The sequence below is a fragment of the Colius striatus genome, chromosome 1 (genome assembly GCF_028858725.1).
Source record: "Colius striatus isolate bColStr4 chromosome 1, bColStr4.1.hap1, whole genome shotgun sequence".
Lineage (NCBI taxonomy): Eukaryota > Metazoa > Chordata > Aves > Coliiformes > Coliidae > Colius > Colius striatus.
This window is the reverse complement of record NC_084759.1, coordinates 43,500,129-43,522,357: the sequence shown is the minus strand read 5'-3', so window position 1 is coordinate 43,522,357 and position 22,229 is coordinate 43,500,129. Positions and strand designations below refer to the sequence as shown.

General features: G+C 39.0%; 1 protein-coding gene across 4 annotated transcripts in view; it reads right to left on the bottom strand.

Annotated features, from left to right (window-relative positions):
* SLAIN1 (SLAIN motif family member 1) overlaps positions 1-22,229 on the bottom strand; it is a 46,565-nt gene that overhangs the window by 13,722 nt on the left and 10,614 nt on the right. For all 4 annotated transcript variants that reach the window (XR_009818691.1, XM_061995874.1, XM_061995863.1 and 1 more), the window contains exon 3: positions 1,596-1,745. Coding sequence is in view for 3 of the 4 variants with exons in the window: in XM_061995874.1 (XP_061851858.1) it covers positions 1,596-1,745 (150 nt within the window). In the remaining variant the exon portion in view is untranslated. The remainder of the gene's footprint in view (positions 1-1,595; positions 1,746-22,229) is intronic.

The window sequence follows — 22,229 nt, the reverse complement described above, 5'->3', positions numbered from 1 at the left end:
TGGGTCTTGAAGACCTCCAAGGAAGGAGACTCCACAAGTATTAAGTTTTTAACTTTTAAACATCCTCAGAGTAATTAACACTATTGATTTTGCAAGTTATTGCAATTAAACTTTTATATTCATGCAATGAAAATATTGACAAGGACACTTCCTCAACATGGAACCCATATAAATATTCTGTCTCTCCAAGCTCCCTGAAGCAGAATTAGTTCCAATAGTTCACAGACAAGGTGTAGTGGTAAAACAGCAGTGCTTTAGACAGGTACTCATCCTACCACTTCCTTCTCAGAGGTCAGCTTTAGAAAATCATACCACTTTTAGCACATTTGCTCCAGGTCAAGAAGGAATCATCCATACCCCTTTGTACATTCCCCCTTTTCCCAGCTGTACGGTAGCCAGGGAAAAAAGGGGTTTACATCAAATTTCCAGGAGACAAGTAACTTCAATAGCTGTGGGTAACAACTTCCCTAGACTTACAAAAAGTCCCCAGCTTTGACAGATTTCTTTCCTTCAAAATGGAAACTTCTTAATATGCTTTCCTCCCTGCCTTGAGTGGGAATTTCTATTTGTGGCTGTGAAAAGAGTGTGCCTGTATGCATGTATAATATTACCATTTTTCAAAGGACTAAGTGGACAAATAATCATCATGTGCTCAAACATCTGCACCAGCTGCTACTACAAGGAGGAGATATAACTGCTAAAATTGACACAGATTAACAGGGAAACAGGACTTTTCCTTCCAGTTTGCCAATGACCTGATTCCTTAAAGAGCTAAGGACCTAAAGTATATTTTTAAACCTCACTCTGAAGGAGATAAGCATAGCTATCATTAAGTACTGTAATTCTTTGTATCTTTATTTTTATTTTATTTAATGTCTTATTACGTGGCATTTTCCTTAAATCATCATCTCTTAATTTCTCTTGATTTTCATCTCATTATTTCCTCCCTGATGCTTCACTTGGCACTAACAACAAGCGAGAACGATACTGCACATACTGGCTGAGTGACTTAAGTCAAGTGCCCTTTATATACGAATAAAGATATTTTCCAAAAATTACTATCAAGCCAAACCATAATCTAAGTCAAACATGCTTTTGAGTTTAGATTTGCGCATAAACACAAGTCTCAAAGCACGATATTAAATTTAAATGCTCTCATTCAGGATTTAAAGGGGAATTAATTTCAGAATTCACTTGATAATTCAGTAAAATCAAAGTAGAGGCAAAGAAATCCATGAGAGATGCTTATTTTTACATTTCTCATGAAAGATATGCATAAGAAAAACACTTTAGCATTTTCCCTCCACAGAAACAAAACTATTTTTAGTAATGACTTTCTAAACCTTCTAAATCTAAATGTACTCAAAAGTGTTTGGAGCTACCAGTTAGGACTTAGAAAAATATAAGCATCAACTTTTGAAAGATCCAGTACCGTTAACCTGAGTCCAGAAACATGTGCACCTTCTCCATGCAGGTGAAGAGTTTTTCCACTTGGCACTCAAGAGGAGGCACTGTTTGACCAGACTGGAGAAGTTTGCGCTGTTATGTGAGATTTTCCTCAGAGTATCTTGAAAACATGACGAAAAAACACTTACTCTCCTCCTGTAGACGAGCCATGATCTGAACATCGGTGAGGTCCTGCAGCTTATATCCCATGGAGATGGAATCATCCTCCAGCTCCGAGGTGCTCAGTTCACTGTCTATTGATGACTGTGGGCTCAAAGGGGAACTCCTAGAAATGTAACCTATGAAAAACATAACGTTTAGTCTGTGAATTCATCTGGTCATCTTTCACTCATGACTACCTGTCATGTATGTTACAGTAGCTTTATGTATTTTCTGTACAACAGATAAAATGTTCTTTTAGAAGTGTAGTGCAATCTACTAAAAATTAGCAAAGGGCTTCGATACTTGTGAGAAGTACTAAGTGTAATAACAGATCATTAATTCCTCTCCTTGTTCCCAAAATAGTGCCACATAGCCCAGACCATTGTGTAGACTATTCACAGCTCACATTAGTTAACATAGTCTGAACACAATCTGCTTTTGAATCCTTATGAGACTGTGCTTCTTCCTACTCTGTTCTGAGAAGCAAGTATCTATGTGTCACCAGCTTCTGCTCAGTACTCAGACTCTGTATCAGAACCATTTACCTAAATTTTGCTGTTTGGGGATTAAAGAAACATTTTGATACTCATCAGATAAACTGATGACAACAACAATTAAGACTGAATATAATATAGCAGAAGAGAAAGGCTTGCCTCCTTCATAGAGCTACCTTTTGGAAAAGGCTCTTGATTCTACTTTTCCCCTGCGTGAGAGTAAAATATGTATCAAGCTGCAACCACTTGCATGATCTAGTCGTTGCCAACTTCAAAAAAAACCCCTTCAAATAAAACAGTAAATCACTTTCTAACATCCTCTAACATCCTCTGTACCATGAGAGGCCTCACAGACTGCTAGGCCTGAACTGCTGTGACAAGGGCTATGCTTGTTTGTTTGCATCCTCTAGCACTTCTCAAACCAGCCATCTAAAATTCATCTTAAACTCATCTGTCCTCTAAGAAGACCTCCAATAGCAGGGCATTACTTTGCTTTTGAAGGATTTTAAGGGGTAAATGTGTTTGTTTTTTTTTTAAATTAGCAAGTTACAGAGACCCTTGCAGTTTTGTAGAGGTAGTAACAGTGGTGTTCTTTTGGAGTAGCAGCGGGAAGCTAGGTAAGACACCCGAGGGTATCTCAAATGGCACGAGAGGCCTTCATTTAAGGATTAAACTAAACTTCATTGAATAGGGGAGCTTGGACATCTTGCTCATGCAGACATCTACACCAGGTGTTCTGTCTGAAGCTGTATCTCACCTGCAGTACCCATATCCCTAACAGGGCTTCCTGCACTGATACCACATACTGTAAAGAGAACTGCATGCAAGTCAGTGTGACATTGGTGCTAAATTCCTGAGACCACACCTGCTTCCATCAGCAATAAATGTTAATGCCCCTTCCCCAGCAGATTACTTTCTCCACCACTACTGCAGCTTAAGAGAAGTCACAGATATAAATTCACTCCTGATACTTGTAGCGAAGAAGAAAAAATGAAACTCTTTGCAATTTACAGCCCATAAAAAGTTTGGATTTTTTTTTCTAAAACTCCTGTGTCCCCTGAAAATCCATGACAAATATATAAAAGAAATATTGGATAGTAGCACCACAACAGCTCCAAAAGGGACATGATTCTGTCATTTTTAATACAGAGAAATTCTCTCTGCCATTTCATTACACAGCTGCACATAAGTTTCAGTAGTCATAAGGAAGAGCCATAGTGGGGCAGAAATGGGCAGTAAAGGACAGGCAAAGCTAGGGACTGTTTAGGCTGATACAGTTGCAACTATGCTCTCAGGTGAATCTTTGTTGAGAAACAAGGTTTGTTTATCTGCATCGCTATCCTATATCATGCTGTGTAACCCAGGAGGTAACTCCCACTCCTAGTTCATTGTCAAATATAAGGTAATTTAAAAAAAAATCCCCCACTGAGGTGAGTCTGCATACAACCATCCAAATGGTGCACGGCTGTTAAATACTAGCAAGATTAGATTCAATTAAGCAATTCTGTAAGCACTGCAAATCAATGAAAAGATAAGCATTACCTGTCCGTTCAGGTGTTAGTATTGCTTTACTGGAGGTTTTAGAGAAGCTGGGACTATTAAAGCCATTGGTATATGGGGTGAGTCTTGCAACAGGACTATAGGGAAAAGCCAAGGAGACAGGTGTAGAGAAGAGGTTCCGCCATCGGCTAGCTGTTACAGATGCAAGGGAGGAAGGGGAAAAAAGAGATTTCTAGTTATATACTGAATAGTGCTGTTAGAAAGAAAAAAAAAAAAAAATCACCTCATCTTAATCTGTTAATTACATATTTTTCACTTGTGGCAAAAGCAAAACAGTCGCCAAGTTCGTCGGCAAAACAGAGGATCAGCACAGCCTTCTATGTGTAAAAGTGTGCTGTATACACCATTTTGGTATATCTTCATCACATATATCTCTAGGCACCAACACAGAAAGCAATGGAAGTGAAAATCACTACAGTTAATACACAAATACAGATGAAATTTGCAGTGCTCTTCAATGAACTGTTTGTGGCAATCAATCATCACACAATTGAATTAGCAGTGAAATTACCAGTTACAGGAGTTGAGAGACACAGAAGTAAAAGACGCTTAACCATGAAGTGCTAAAAACAACTGTAATCCCATAGCAAGGTTTTAAGCCACCATATTTTCCCTTCTCTTTTTACAGCAACAAATTCCTGATTACATAAGCAGGAAAGGGTTTTTTCATTGTTTTTTGTTTGGCATCTGTTTTTCCAGGTATTGTTTACAAGAAGTTTGCAAGGCGTCTGGTCTGCTTGGTTACATCACAAAGAACTCAGAGTAGGTAAAAAAAGCTAAAGGCTTATTTATGTTTTCTTAGCACAGTCAGTAAAATATAAATGCAATCATCCTTACATTTGCCTATTTTTAACATAATTTCAAAAGTTAAAATTAACAATATCCATACACTCTTCAGAAAATAAAGAAATGTCCATTTCAGAGAAACCATTCAAATACAAGCAAAGTTTGTACAGATGAAAATCAGATGACAGTATTGCTTGTTTATTGGTGATAGAATCTATTTCGTCCTGACAGATGTCATGTACAGTGACACAAAGGGAGAGCTAGGAATACACCTATGCCTCGCTTAGAAATCAATGGCATAACCTCAGTGCTTAGCCATTTGTGACGTCAGATGCTACAAACTGGTTTTCAAAAGCAGAAAGGCCCAAAATCCATCAAATGCTATTCTTCATCACATGGTTAATTAATACCACAAACCTGTCGTGTTATTTAGACCTGCTGATCTGGTCATTTTAAACACTCAAAGACATTCAAACATTATCCAGGCCATCTCAACTTTAAAATCTCATTGTCATCAAAATGATTTACCAAGACCCACAAAGAATTATTGCCATTCCCTCCTTTTTGATGGTTGTAGTTCCTTCAATCTTAAAGAAATCTAGAGGTCTGAGATCTTAAGTAGGAGCAGCATCAGCCATCACTTCTAGGAAATTGCTCGATGTCAAATTGCACAACACTGCTATTCACATCAGGGTAATTTGTCCTTACCAATCACTAACATCATCCGTTTAAAAGTCAAGCATGCAAAAGTATTCCAGAACAGACAGGAGAGTAAATGCAGATGGACACAACTATCTAAACTAGTAATTAATACATATTAGTGGGAATGAGATTAATACAAAGAGTTAATAACTACAAATTGATTTGAGGCATTCACCGAGAGAAATGCCTGTGAGAGTAGATCTCAACACCATGTCCATCATTAATGTTTGTCATTTCCAATAGAAACCATCAGTAAGGAGCAAGGGATGATAGTTTCTTGTGATTTTATTTTTCTGCCTAAGACAAGGTCTTGTTTTGTAGCAGCCTGATCATTTGCCAGACCAATTAGCTGTCAGCGTGTTCTCACCCCCAGATGTGGTCAAGCGTACAGCACAAATAAACATCATTCATTACCCTCTACAATAACTGCTGTGAGCTATCCCACTAAGCACAAAGCAGTAGTTATCATGACTATGAAAGCAAGAACCCACACAAAGAATATAATTGGTATTTATGGCAAACCAGGTTTCAAACTCCTCTTTCAAATAGCATGTGTTCTCAAGGAAAGATGGATGAAGATGCCAAGAAGCTCTATCTACACTGATTTCTCTATATACTGAATCTCTACATACACCAATGTAAAATATCCCCAATTCCAGAACTTTTTGCCACCGTGCCTAAAATAAAACTTCATAGTGTTTAAGCATCAGCAATTGAATGACATTTTTTAGGCACGTGATTAACTCCACTGTTTAGGACCAATAGGTCTCAAATGGAAATATCAGAAGACATATTGAATACTTCTACAGCATTAACAAAGGCAGTAAAATTAAGACTTAATGAAGTCTCAAGCTAATGTCAAAACCATAAAAAGCCATGTGGGAAGCAAGTGCTTCTGACACCTTGGTAAATATGTAAGTTAATGTAAAATTTGTAATAACTCCAAATTGTGCAATGGATAGTTATTTTAGGATGGTTATTTTTCTCCAAGCTGATTCTGTGAGTGTCTGTGTTAGCGCAATAAAACACTATTATGGGATGGATAACACAAATGTTGTTAAGACCTTTATTTTAAATTTTTAAATCCCAGCTCTTAAGCTCTGAATTTTACAGTATTTGTAGCTGCTTCTTAAAGTCCCAACTCAGGTTGCCAAGCAATAAAATAAGAAACTCAAGTACACTTTAAAAACAAAGGAACTTTGTTTTTAAACAAAGTTTATCAGCAGGAGAACTATAGCAGAAAAATCCTTTTTATTTACTGTTAGTCAAGATTTAAACACATTAACAATTTGACTTCTTGAACCATGAAACTGTTAGAACTAATATTCTGTAACACAATAAGCACAAATTGTCCCCGTCAAAGTCTACACTTAGATTGAAACGGCCCACCTTTTTTTCCTCAGTTTTGATCAATTCTTAATAACCAGACTGCTGATAACATACTGTCTTATGCAACGTCTAGTATTTTAAACAAGAACTTGTCAAAATAAATACATAAGCAATCAAACAAATCTCTTCCTTTAAAAATCAAAATCACCAACAAATGAGCCTATTCACAACTTTAAAATATTTACTAACACAATTAAATTTTTAAAAATTAAGACTTTATTTTTACCACATCCCTGGAGACAAAAAAAAAAGCTAAAATAGATGAGAACAGTAACTGACAGAAAAATATCAGCAACTAGATAAACACTAACATTCAATATATTAACTCATGTGAATAATCAGCATTTGAAAAGGATTGATCAAAATTTTTATATCAAAGCCTGAACACGTAAACATCCACAGAATTAAGTGTCTCAAAAGGAACAGAGCACCCTGCAAAACTACAGCATGCTGTACCATATCTAAAGCAATACACAAATTCTAAACATTTATAGAAACATTTTTTTTTTAAAGTGAAGATTAAATTTCCTATTCAAATTAATGGGAATGTTCATAAGCTGGATACTAGGTAAAAAACCGGCATAGATTCTCATTATGTTGTTCTAATTTTGTGGGGTTAAACTGACGTAAACAGAGACAAGTCAAGTACAGGTCCTCTATCTGATGAAGCAGATATGCATAGGATTTTTTTATTGGGTAAGGATATAAGGGTTTCCAAAAAACCAAAAAAGTACATGCACATTTTAAATACCTTCCACTCTCGTAACTCCATTACAAAACTCAGTTTGCCAGAACAGGAACTTACTTTCACTTTACAAATTTACAAATATCTAAAGGGTGAGTGTCCGGAGATTGGGACATCCCTTTTTTCTATAGCAGCTAGTAACAGGACAAGGGGTCATGGGATGAAGCTGGAACACAAAAAGTTCCACTTAAACATGAGAAAAAACTATTTCACTGTGAGGGTAATGGAGCAGTGGCACAGGCTGCCTAGAGAGGTTGTGAGTCTCCTTCCTTGGAGATCTTCAAGATCCTCCTGGACTTGTTCCTATGTGACCTGATCTAGGTGAACCTGCTTCTGCAGGGGGGTTGGACTAGATGATCTTTGAAGGTCCCTTCCAACCCCTACCGTTCTATGATTCTATGATTTAAGCAACACAAATAAAAAGTATTTCACTGCTATAAAGACAGAAAGCAATAAAGTAATAAATAATTGTGTTGCATTGCTGATTAAATATACTAAATTATATGAGGCAATATCTAGCTTGTTTATCTACCCAATTAGCTTAAGGTTTATATAAACCTTCAGGCTAGAGTCAAAAATTCTTTTTAAGATGAAGTTAAAAGTAAATTAAATTGCACATACGCAAACATTTGCATATGGGTACCAATTACAAAGCTGGGACAAAACTCCTCTTTTGAGACAACATTAGAGGAATATTTACAATACTGTTAATCCAGCAAGTTCTGAACACGCAGCATTTTTCTGCCAATGTACTTTCTTTAGAGCAGGAAACCAAACCATTTCCCTGGTGCATTCCACATACACACGGTTGCACAGTACCCATGCTTAAAATCAGTATCTCAGGAGTAAAATGCACAGTCTTGTATGGGAAACAGAAGTATCTTGTTAAATGCTGCAGAAATTCAATAGTGCTAGAAAGAAATTCAAACCCCCATCCTCAAGCGTATTTAAGAATATCTAAACCAGCTAAGAAGTATCAGCTCAGTGAGGCATATCTAGTATCTTCCTCCCAAAGATACGTATTTCACTTCTACTTCCAGTCTCTGTAAAACAGCAATTCAGAGTCTGAAAATTACTTCTGAGGTCAGAGGTACATATGGGAACAGGTAAGTGCCAAACATGCTTGAAAAGACAGGCAGAGGAAGAGGAGATGAAGGTAGTAGTTCATAATACCATAACGGCTGGAAACAAGCTTTAAGATCATTGAGTCCAATCACCAACCTCACACTGCCATGTCCATCACTAAACTATATCCCTCAGCACCTCATCTATATGTCTTTTCAATACCTCCAGAGATGGTGACTCCACCACTTCCATGGGCAGCCCCTTCCAGTGTTTAATAACCCTCTCAGTAAAAAACTTCTTCCTAATATCCCATCTAAACCTCCCCTGGCACAACCTGAGCCAATTTCTTCATGTCCTGTCATTCATTACTTGAGAGAAGAGATTGACTCCCACCTCACTAGAACTCTCTTTCAGGTAGTTGTAGAGAGCCATCATATCTGCTCTCAGACTCCTCTTCTTAAGGCTAAACATACCCGTCTCCCTCAGATGCTTCTCATACTCATTCTCCAGACCCTTTACCAGCTTTGTTGCCTTTCTCTGGACATGCTCCAGCACCTCAGTGTCCTTCTTGTAGTGAGGGGCCCAGAACTGAACATAGTACTCAAGCTGAGGCCTCACCAGCATCATAGACAGGGGGACAATCACTTCCTTGGTCCTGCTGGTCACGCTATTTCTGATGCAAACTTCAAAAAGTTTGTTTCCCAATTCATTCACATAAAGTAAGTCCATTTAAAAAAAATACAAGAAAAGGATTGACTATTAGTGTATAATGAGAAAGTAGTTCAGTTGGTATGTATTGCTACATAACCATTTGGTACAGAGAGATACAACAATTCCTATACCTCAAGAGCTGCCCCCGCATAAATAGCATAGTCGTCTTTTAAAGGTACAATTAGCAAGCCTAACTAAATTGCAGTAGTTTCTAGGACTTTCCACTAGCATAGCAAAGCAACGCAATCAGCAGTGATGTTTGGTTGCTGCAATTGGTGACAAAAAAATGTAAATATAAGTACTATGCAGGAATGGTACACTTTATCTACATACTCCAGTTGTGTCAATTATTACCTATTGGTGTGAGCAGGGAAGGTTTATATATTTTTCAAGACAGATGCACAACTGTGACAGATGTCACAACAAGTGAATGGCTGACCTAAAAATTGTCTTTGCACACATTACATATCGGAAATAAACAACCACACTGCCTTCCATCTCCAGTGTGCTGAAGGGCAGAGACTCTAGCCACCATCCTCTGATCCAACTTTATCATAAAAATTATTTTATGACATCAAAGAATTTGAAGGACTAGAAAGGATGAGCTGCCTCCCACAAAACTCCTACAAAAAAAGGATACTGTGCTGTAGCTCTCTCTTCTTAGGAGGTTGGGGTTTTGTTGCTTTTGTTTTTTAACATGCCTCTTTGTTTTAAAGGCAAACTTTTTATCAAACAAGCTACACAAACAGATAAGCACAGAGGCTTTGTGAAAAACTGAACTGTCTCAGCATTCATTTTTCCTTCTGCATGCACAGTCCGAATGCAAATTTTCTGAGCAGAGGTAACAGTAAAACAGTTTCCCGTTTTTGAGAAACTGACTAAATATTATGGTGAAGTATTAGCTCTAGGCATGACCTAGGCCCAAATGTCTGTTTCCTTGACAGGTCCCATACTCAGCAAGTACTATTTTATATAACTGCCAGTCTGATGCATTTTCATTTTCTTTGGTAAGTTCTTAACCAGAATCCATGACCATACAAACTCTCACATTTCAGCTAGTTTGAAAGATACACCTTTCTGTGCAGGAAACTCATTTCTGTATATTATTATGTAAGGTAACCTGGAACAAAATATATGGCCCTAGACTCTTCTGCCAAACTATTACTGTTTCATTCATTAAGGAGTGCCTTTACCTCACTTAATTTTAGGAGCCTTCAAATAAAGAATTAAGACCCTTCCAAAACAAGGAATTCTTACTGAAAGGCACTATGAATTAAGAAATTTACATGGGAAGGGTACATAAATTTACAGAAGAGAAATCCATCAGAAATTAATAACTCACATCTAAACCAGAGTTCACATCTACTTCAGTCAGTCTTCTGAACTGGAAATACAGCTGGGACGGTGTCAGAGCACGCATGTATGCTGTTTCCCCATGTTCTCACTCTCTCCCACTATCAATTTATGGCGCTTTTAGATGCTGGATTCTGTGTTGCAGACACAGTGAAGGAACTCTTACATACAGACATTTGATGGCTGACCTAGTCCCCACATGACACAATATACTCCAAGAGAAAAGATGGGGCACGATTCATAGGATGGTTGGAAGGGACCCTTTGAGATCTAGTCCACTCCCCTGCAGAAGCAGGTTCACCTAGATCAGGACACATAGGAATATGTCCAGGCAGGTTTTAAAGACCTCCAAGGAAGGAGACTTCAGAACCCCTCTGGGCAGAGGGGATTTATCTCACCTCGACTTAAAAAGGCCATGAGCTGTGCCTGTTTGTCTGTGCTGCCTACAAAGGCAGCCCATTGTGACTGGCTCTGATACAGATATCTGCATATATTCAAACAAAACTCACTCTGATAGCATTCATTGCAGAGAACAATAAACAGACCTTAAAATCACATTTCTAAGACTGCATTCAGTTTTCCCTGTTTCTAGGCATTTTGAAAAGACAACTCTTTTGCAACACTAGAGCATTCCAATGCCTACATCCATCCTACTGAAATAGCTGATACCCAGTTAAGGTTGTTGAACACCTTTCTCAGCAGCAGTTCCAGCTGAAAGAAGAATCCTTGCCACCTTCCTATAGGGTAATGGTCTACCCCAATCCTCCCCATGCCATCCTCTCAGCTCTAATGGCACATTTTACCAGTAAGTACAACCACCCGTGCAAGACTTCATGCTAAATCACATCAATTATCTGATCTGTACTAAAAAGACCTTCTTGTTAATTTATTTTTTCTAATCAAGGAAGAGTTTCTCAATCCCCTTTACCAGGAAGATGGAGACCAGCTGTACGGGGGCATTTAAAAAGGAGAAATTGAAAAGCAGAAAATAGCATCAGGAAAGTGTGGCTGCTGAAGCCAATGTTATATCCAAAAGAAACACTTGTCAGGAAACAGCCTCCTGATGTGTGTAAAGGCAGGTGAGATGAACTTTGTCTCCATACTCCAAAAATAGCAAAACTCACTAAATTTTGACCTCAAAAATGTCTTTTTGTGGCCCTCAGGTCCAAAGCATCTCTCAGGTCTGAGAAACAATGTGCCTATACTGTGAGGACAACTCTTCCCCTTCTGCTGCTTGCAGATCCTTGAAAACCGTTGTCTGCTGTACAACTCACACCATTTCAATCCAGTTGGCATACGCTCTGCAGAGCAGCATAGCATATTATGTCTACATCTGAAGAAGCCAAGGGGATATTTGCAGCAGCAAAGGAGTATGCAGCTGCAGGAGAGACCTCTGCAGCCTCTGTAATTCAACACTTACAGCATCCTAATCGGAGATGCTAGCCCAGGATGCAGTTCTCTCACAGTAAAGCACTGGTAACCAGCAGTTTGATATCTACTGCACTAAATTATCAAGGCCACAGTTCTGTGGAGCACAGCATTATGACTAATAGAAGAAGAACCTAAATCCGTTTTCTTTTATTCGAAACTGACATACTGTCATCATCTCTGAGAGAAGTGTCTTTAACTGTAATGGGAGCATTAACATCTGCTCATGGAAGGGGAAGAAGGTGCAGTCTTGGCAACTCCACCTAAAATCAGGTTATTTGTAGGGTTTATATTTTACACTTGGCCCAGGGCAAAGCTTAGAGTGCAGCTATAGAGTGCTGACCAGACTATATACAGTCAACATTTCCTAATTCTTTACAAAATGTGTCATTGTTCCAATGATTTTCAGGTCTGCTCTAAAGAAACAAAGTCTAAAGACTAAAGCCAGATCCATCATCTAATCAAGCTATTCCATGAAAATGCTAATTAAACTGCCTTATAAAGGAGAAGAGGTGAAATTCCTTGTGCCCTGTAAGCAGCACTTGCTGTCCCAGTACCCAGTCACAAGGATGGGTCATTCCACTTTGTGATAGTTACCAAAGATGCCATTTTGAGAGACTCTGCAAACCATTTACAGAAAAGATCTGAGGACCTCCAGCTATACAACTGTTGCCAGGCATGTCCCCTGGGGTATGTTGAGCTGTTCTAATTTACCACTCTCACGAGACAAGATTCTGTATCAATGGAAGACAGAAACTTAGTATTACATAGAAGCTTAATAATGCATGTTGGGGTGAGGGCTTTGCTTGTAATATGGGCTCATGATATGTGCACTTAAGCAAGCACTTCATCACCCTAAAAAGTATCTGGTGGTAAAGTTGCCTTAGAGAAATCTGGCCTGCCACTTCTTCAGACATGGTTATCTATTATTCAGGAGCAGGCTTTCAAGCTACTAATCCATCTGGTACACATACTGGGTATCTAACTTCTATTACACATCCTTCTCTTTCCCAGCCTCTTCCTCCTCCCATCCCTTGGGGCTATCCAAACACATGGAGTTTACCTCAGCTTCCAAGGGTAAGGAGAAGCAGTTCTATGTCCCCTGTTCACAGAGGGTCTTCATCCATCCTAGTAGAAGTCATGTAGGTGCAGTGACAATCTTTTTCAGTTGTAGTAAAAGCTGGTAGAAGTAAATCTATTTTGGATTCTGACTGGAATCTGACAAGTCAGATTATTCCTTGAACTAGTACTTATGATAATGATGCTTTCCTTAGGTAGCCCTCTTACAGTTCTAAGATACGTTTCCCCAAACCACTCTACTTCACACATTCTAGAACAAACATAGGTATGAACCAGCGACTTCTGTCAAAGCAGGTCATGGGTTCACATCTTTTCACATTCTTGATGAACAAAATTAAGCTGCATTCAGGTCTCTGGGACAGATGTGACCTTCCACACACTTGTACAAAGGCAAGAAGATCACGTCTACCTCTGTAAACATGCGTCAGAAGAATCCCATAGCATCTAGGCAAGCTTTGCCTCAAGCACAATATCTGACTACGGGGAATCAAGCTTGAAAGTTTTAAACAGTTGGTATTCATCACTGTCAGCCAAAGCAAGAGTGTAAACTTACTGTATTTTCAGTCATGTGGAAATCAACAAACACTGAATCTCACCCTATCATATTTTTAGCCTCAGATATACAGCAGAAAACCCTTCTCAAAGTTATTTGGCTATCACCCCAAAAAGCTTAAAATTTGTAAGCAAAATACCTTAAAGAACTAATGTAAGGACAACACACAAGCCATGAGAAAGTAGGTTAAAGAATTCCAGCTATTTCAATAGGGTTTGGATCAATGTGGTCTTTTTCATACCACATTTCTTCTAATATACCTTTTCTATTACTTCTATCTAGTATATGACATGTAATTACAAAATATTATTTTTAAATACTATATATTTAGTCACCTCCCCTCCTACCACAAGACTAGATACACTTCACTTGCTTCTTGTCTCAGGTTAATTTACAGTGGTGGAAGGCCTGAGCTCAACAGAATTAATTCCATTTTACCACAGCAAAAGCAAATGATGGAAATTAATTTTGTTTGGTGACTCAAAATTCTTACAGAAACTATGGTATGGAAGCCAGTCTGAATTTTAGCCACACAGGAGGGGAGAGGTAAAGGAAGAATGTTTCCCAAAATGCAGCATGTCCACTGTTTTAATAATCCCTGTAGTTTGTGTTCACCTCAACTAGTTTTCAGTGTTCAAATTTGACCTCCAGCCCTACCTAACCAACTATGCTTCTCTCTGTCCCTCCCTGTCACTGGAGAAAGGCAGATGTCATGCTTTAGAGATGTCTCTGTTTTTCAACTAGTCCCTGATTTCAAGCCTGATGTCTAAGAATGCTTAAATCAAGTACCATGAACCTTACCTTGAAAGTACTTAGAACATGTTTAACATACAGAAACAGAGCTGTATATGGTAAGCTAGAGAAGCTGATATTTCAAAGGTGAAATACAAGGAGTATCACAACATTAATTCAAGTTGCATCTAAGTGATAGCTATGCTGATGCATATTAACCATGCAGCACTGCACATGTGAATGGATTTGAGCTAGGCTGTTTGGCATGCCTCTGCGTGTAGATAGGTTGCATACATTGGTAAGATCAACTGTTAGGATATACCTATGTTTGACAACAGAGCAAGGAGGGGTGAGATCTTCTGTATGCCTATACATACACAAGTATACTCTTCTAGGCTACACAGAACATGAAAAATTTATCTTGTCAGCAAGTTGCTTTCCATATAGCAAAAAAAGTAAAGGGCTCATGTATTTTCTTAACTTTAGTCTGAGAAGGAAGTCTGTTTTAAAAAGCAGTTATCCTAATAGTGGGGGGTTTTGTGCAGAAATAAATTCCCCTAATCTCTTGCAACTGCACGTTAGATATCTCCAGTTCAATCAGTTAAAAGCAGTTTTAAACCTGCAATAACAGCAGTGCATCTTTTGGAAATGCTGTTTTCATCCCTTAGAGAACAGCTGCTTTGTGATTTCTGGAATCTTTGTGTCTTTGTACAGGTAGGTCTAAGATTGTCAGTGCTACCCTATTTATCTTCCTATGCATTCAGGACGGGAGCTGTCATTGCAATCACAGCAGTCCCACAAAATCTACTAGACAGGCTCCATTTCTGCAGCTTTGGTCTCAGGATTTGAATAAAAGATGGGAGACGACAGTAGTAAAAGTGACATTCCAGAAAAAAGGTACAATAAAATCTTCTAAACTAAACCTCTTTTCACATATATAATAATTAGGGCAAACATTTAACCACAGTGTAAACAAATTTATTTAAAGAAAAAACCAAACATGTTGAAAGGATTAGAGAATAAACCAGATTTTTTAATATAGATTTCACAAAATTAAGGAAGATGTACCTGTGCCCTTTCACTCTAAGTCCACATTTAGGTGATTCCTCAAGGATAAGGTGTAAGGCTCCTCATCCCTTCTCTGCTTGACTTAAACAACAGATATTAGTTCAAATCCCCTTGCAGATCAGAGCTCAGCTACTACACAAGGCACTCATACTCTTCTACTGAAGATGTCCTTTTCCTCTAGTCTATTCATTGGACTAGAAGTAAAATGAAAAACAACTATTATCTAGTGGTTAGTGCACTGATTAGAGAAGACAGCCAAGGTTTTCCCCCAGTTAATAAAAGAGAACGTTATTTCCATGTGCTACATAGAATCATAGAATGATAGGGTTGGAAGGGACCTTAAAGATCATCTAGTCCAGTTCTTTTATGGAGACATGTACTATACTGCTAACCAGATACACTAGCAACAATTTGAATCTAAGACCTAAATTTTTGCTGGGAAAAACAGGTGGTTGAGGGAAAAATATACCTAACTACCCTTCCTAAATCTAAAATTTCTGATAGCATGCACAATTCTTTTTCTCCTCTGTACATTGCCATCTGCAAGGGAGGCAAGCTTAAAGAGTAAGCAATCCATTCCATATATAACAGTCTCATAGAAGGATAGTTTCCCATCCTTCTCCTAACAGTATAATAGTTACATACCTGGCAGAATTTAAATATATGTGTATGTGGGGATATAACTCTTTTGATCATTTATCGGAACACACAAAAAAAGACAAAATTATTCCAATATTAAACCTAAAATGTATTTTTTCTAGCCTTACTGGTTAGTCCTGAACTTCCCCTGCATCCAAGAAAGACCTATAAATGCATTATAGCTCACCCTATGACTATATCTACTTGCCATCTTTATTCATAGGTTAAACCTCTGGCCAGGTGGGTTTTGCAAGACAGCTTCCCTGTCTACAGTTTTGACACCCTATTCCAAGATGCCACATTCCTTTTTCTTTGTACAAGTACACCTGCTGCCTATATTAAATAAGACTGGAAAAGCTAACTTAGGCTCAAATCGAGGTCAAAAGCAGCACTTACCCTCCAGGACCCCTGCGGCTTTTAGATAAATATAGCAAGTGTCACGGTTAACTGCTTATTATGACAAAGTGTTAACACTATTACCCAAAGCAGAGAAAAGATATAAAACCCTTCAAAAATAAAAGATACTGTAAAACAGGGTTTTCATATTTGTAAAACAGCAAACATGGGGGAAAAAATCATGAAAGTTTAGGATTAAGAAAAGTTCTGACAGAAATTTAAGTGACTGCTAGATATAATAAAGTTTTCAGAATACATATCCTCATGTAGAATTAAGGCTTAACACCAACTGAGAGTCAAATTAAGAAGTAGTAAACAAATAGATACTTCTAAAAACACAAAATGACATATATGCCACAGACATCATTATTATTATTATTACTGTCATGTGCGTCAGGGCTTCTGCAATGACAATTTTTAGCCAAAGCAGACTAGTCTTTTCAAACTCCCTAGAGACAGATTGATTTCTCCTGGCACTAACTCAGAGCACATTCCTTAATTTAACCTGCCCTGGGGTGATTTCAGACATCTCGAGAGAGAGACTCTCTGGGTAAACTTCACCTTGCAAGTACCTCCCAAAGGTACCTACACTACAGCAAAAACTGTAGAAGCATGTTACAAAGACACAATCCTTTCTCCTCGCAATCAAGTAACGTAGGTGATAAGACGACAGAGAAGTACATTATCAAACAAGAATGCAGTAGAACAGGGAAAGCATGAAAACTGCAGAAGAGACAACAGTTAAAGCACACAAGGTGCAGAAGCACCACCAATACAATTAGTACACTGCTGCAACATCCTTCTGCCAACATCTTACTTTTCAGGCACTACCTACATCTTAATTTTCCAGGCACTCTACAGTTATCTTTTGAGCATTTCCACCATCAGAACCTGTCATATCCACAGTAAGCAGAAATGAACTCTGACAACAAAGTTTGAGCTGTTTCTTCAAGCTTTTCAGTAAAAAAATACTTTATTTCTTCCAAGTAATTAGCTCAGATTTATCAGCACCCACACAGGCCCAAAATACCAAAATCTTTTTTGGACCAAGTCCAACACACCAAGAACACATGTGACTACTTAGTAAGTTTTAATTTATAAATAAAGATCCATTTGTGATTACAGTGAAGTGTTTCACACAGTTTGAAAAGACCAAGAAACAATCACAAGGCAGTTGTAATGTTGGCTATATAACTACAACTCATGAAGCAGAAATGGTAAAAAAGAAAACTGGTGACATCATGGAGGAATAGGCTGAAACAATGATTCCCTCCATCACTCAATCCTACCCCATTTCATGCTGGCCTACAAATCACACTGTCCCCTGTCTTTCCTATGGTTTGGGAAGGAGGAACAAGGACATTGAGAAGGTTTGCTAGTGTTTCACAGAGGTACTTGAGGGACATGGTGGCCTTCTAGGAAGAGGGACCTTTAAGGTGCTAGGATGCTGAGTCCAGTCCTCTTTATGTGGCAACAGCACAATAGATTATTAAATTGCTACCACCCACACACTATAGACCACAAAATCCTTCCCTGCATCTCTAGTAGACTATCATGGTTTAGGCCCACCTAGGGACAAAAGACCATGATTAAACTGAAGTACCCCAGACTTCAGAACTCCAGAAGGACAGGGAAGGGCTTAATTGCTGCTTACAGTCCCGGACAAAACAGACAAGGCTACTCAGCTTGGGGAAGAAAACTAAACTTAATTTAATATGCCTCAAACTAAAACATAACAAACAAACATGCAATGGAAAAATAATACAGAGAAAGGCAAATGACAAAAGTGCAACCAGCTCTTTAAGATGACCCTTCCAGGGTTCACAGCCCAGAGCTCAGTGTCATTACCTCCTCCTCCCATAAGCAGTGCAGGGGCAGGGAATGGGGGGTGCAGTCAGTACTCTCCTGATGTATGTTGCCTCTTATTGGACTCCTGAGAAGTGCTCCTCGCCAGTCCTCCCTTGCACCAGCTCGGGGTCTCCCACACACCAGGCAGCCCTGCACAGGCCACTCTGATGGGACGCTGCAATACCAGTTCATCTTCTCTGGGCTGGGGTCTAAACTGCTTGCTCCCTCTGATCTGGAGTCTCCAGCTCTCACTCCCTCTAGCACAGGGTCTCTACTTCTCGTTGCGGGCTGCAAGGATGTTTCTGGTCCAGCATTGCTCCTTCTGTCTTTTCCTGGCTGCAGACTCTGCATGGTTGCCTCCATCTTGCCCTTCCCTTCCATCTCCTTCCCATGCATTTCAAATTCCCATCCTTAAATAGTGATGGCAGAGACACCAGATTGGCCTGGCTGGGCTGGAGGTAGCTCCAAACCTCAGAGCCAGGGGAAAGTCTAAGAACTCTACCAGGTCTGCACTGCACTCCCCCTATTACCAAGCAAATGCAGCTCCTCATAAAACCATGACATAGAATTAGGGCATATTATAAAGAAAAAAAAAATCACAAACATTATCAGTGCCAAATAACTCTAAAATAATGTTAATAATACTAATGTTAATAACAATAAAAGAGTTATGCTACCGGTCAGATGCAAATTCTCAAGATTTAATACTCAATCCTACTCTTTTACTAAGGCTAAATTGTGGTAGTACATTGAGCCCAATGAAATTGAAATTACATTATATGAGCCATTGCTGAAGGAAAAAACAAATTACAGTCCTCTAGCCCTTAATATCTTACTTTCATTTCTGACACAAATCTTTACATGGCTTTCAAATGACTTTAAAAGAAGTGGCAAGCAGTTAATGCTACTTAAAGTCTGTTCACAGGCTACAAATATGCAAGTGCAAGTTATCTTGTATGACTTCTTGTGTGCTGCTAACTTTCCAATGACATACTACTATCAATAAAAAGCACATAATGAATTTCTTTATATGTAAACAGCAATTCCAAATGGTAAAGACAAAATAATTTAAATAAATACTGCTGCATGATGCATGAAAAACCTTGGGAGGCACACACCAATATGCTAATAATTGAAAAGCTATGGCCTGAAGCCACATCCAGAATTAATTAGAATATTAAAATCACATATTAAAATCATCCCATAACACCTGACTTATTTAACAGACTAATGCAATTTCATTACCAATAAAAATAGTGTTTATTAAAAAATGTAAGTCATGAGCACATATATCCCCAAGAACAAAAAGAAATACACCTGCCCTCATACGATTGTTTCCAGCACATATCACCATCCCACAGACATTTCCTCTGAGTGTCTACAATGTCTGCAAGTAACTTTTGTGCCTAAGCTCTGATTACAGTCAAGGGAGATCCACAGATAAGTTCAGTCACCTACACGTAGGTGCCTTGTGCCATTTAGACATCTGCTCAGGGCATTTCAAAGGCACCAGTGTTGTATGTGTGGACACACAAACTTAGGCCTGTCTTTCTACCGGCTATAATGGGTATTCAAACACTACCTGTGTGAAAATCTGCCAGGAGATGGCTTGTCCTCCTTAGCTGGGAGTGAAGGTAACTGGAAGCAATATGAGGACAGACCAGACATGAGATGTTGCTGACCATAACAAGAAACAGACTGAGAAACTGCCAAAAGTGACTGGCAGTGAGCACAGGATGGCCTGCCTGGTCTCACAGGGAGTGAGGAGAGTTGCATGAGAAAAGCTCAACAGCTGAAAGGAAGCACCAGGGACCTGTGGAGCACTGTCCTGCTCTGCAGTGTCTTGGTAACCCCATCTGCAACATCATATAAAGTAGAGATGACATAAGCACCAGTACCAGAAATATCTAATCTGGGTGTAGCAAAACTGGGACCAATGGAAAAAAGGAATTAGGGACAGGTTGCTTATTCAGGATGACACAAGGCCAAAGAAAGTGAGGTACCACAATAAATTGGTAATGAACAAGAACAAGAAATGAGAGAAGGGGAATGAGTTAGGGAGCCATGTGCAAACACAATGCTGGTCAAGCCACAGGTGTGAGCCAGTCCTGTATCTATCAGTCTCTTTCTACTTCTTATTCAACGCTTCTATTTTTTTTGCACAAAGGGTGTTTTCTATGCCACTTGAGTGTGCAAGCACATAAGTACAGGGGAGTGTGTGTGAGAGATACCAGCAGACTTCCAGTGAGCTAGCTGGCCTAGTCCTTCCAGTGTCAAGCCTGTAGTCCAGTGGTTGCTCAGCAGTGGGTTCCCAGACCAAAAAGTAGGGGTCTGTGGGCCAGCAGTAGAAAGACCATAAGTCTGGGGAGGTACAGAGACCAATGTGGCTGTGCATGTACAAGTGTGTGAGATCTGCTAGCAGGATTCACTCTTGTCTGGATATGGGAACAGGGAAGTGCATCTAGTAGACCAGACAGGAGGAATCTCCTGGGCTTGAAACTCCAATAACTTCAGCTCTGGAGAAACAGACCAGTGTGCTCCCTTGTGTCTTGATTTGGCCACTCTAAACATATTCCATACGCTCAGATAGCTTCATTTAAACCCCTACAGCCTAGAGCACCTTTCAGCACACCTTTTCAGCACACCTTTCACCCTACCTTTTCAGCACAAAACAGCAGGGGCAGGATTCAGCTGCCTAGAACCAGAATGCAATGATATTCAAAGGGCTCCAGATGTCCCAGTTAAGTGAGGCTGTTCTACATGTCCCATTTCATACCCACCTGCCCCATCTAGATATCTCAAGGACCCAAGAGCATGTCAAATAATGTTTAGTGCTCTTGTTAAATGAATTGCAGCCAAAGTGATTGTGCTGGTATATTAGGTACACCCAACACATGCCTAAAAGTAGGTGGAATAAATCTGGGCCAAATCATGTTCTACAAATTCACATAACAAATGCCTGAGACTCAATGAGAAGGTACTTACACTACATAAACAGGTCCATGTCTGGCTCTGGTATCTGAGACCTCAAAAAGTCTTTCCAGGGGAGATTCAACCACACATATTTTCTTCTGTGATTCAGATACAACACAAAGCACTGTCTCATGGATTAGTTAACACATACTTACACCAACTATTTCACCAGTGTATGGACTGTGGAACAAAATTTTTGTGCCCATCGAAGAAAGATTCAAATCAGCTATTAGGTGGAAACATCAAAAAAAAAAAATAGTGTCCTGTGTGTCTCCATTCTGAAGAATGAACTTAGGTATCTAAATGAATGATTATGAGAAAGGTCTGAAGTGCTTAGACTAAAGAAACAAAGAAGTCATCTCTCAATGAAAAGCATCAGAGCTATTTTTGCAAAACGCAGAGGCTGTTCAAGGCTTGTTAAAAGTATGAGAGAATATTGCCATCTAACTCCTAACGTTAAGTACTCTGATTTTTTTTCTAATTAGTGGAGAAAAACTATTATTTCCAGACTCAGTTCAGACAACTGCTTAAGAATGGAGTAAGACAGGTTGGATGAAATGCTCTTTGGCCTCTTCAGTCAGAGAGTTAGTTTTTCCTAGGTATCTAACTTAAATGATTAAGATTAGGTGAAATTATTCCAAACCTTCAGTAACATAAAGAGCCTGCAATCACAAATTCTTACCATACTTCTGTCCTCAACAGCTGACCTCAAAACTAAATGTGAAAACTTATTTGTTCCTGGCCGTGTGCAAATGACCCTCTGCACTAGTGGGGAACACAAGCATTGAGTATGTCCAACCATCAGTCATCATCTTTCAAGAAAAAAAGCTATCCCAAAATGATGTTATCACATACAAATTTCTCCTGTGTTACAAAGTGGGTCCAATCTCAGCACAGCCAGTTCTGTAGACCTGGTTTACACTGTTCAAGTGTAAACACTGTTCGGTGGTCCAGACTCACTACTGAATCCAATCCAGTATCTCTTTTGTCTTGGCTTATGTGACTTGATTTTGGTAACACAATACATTTTAAAAATCTATAAAATAAACCAATGATATAAATACTGTCTAAGCTATCAGCTCAATCTCACTTTAAAAAT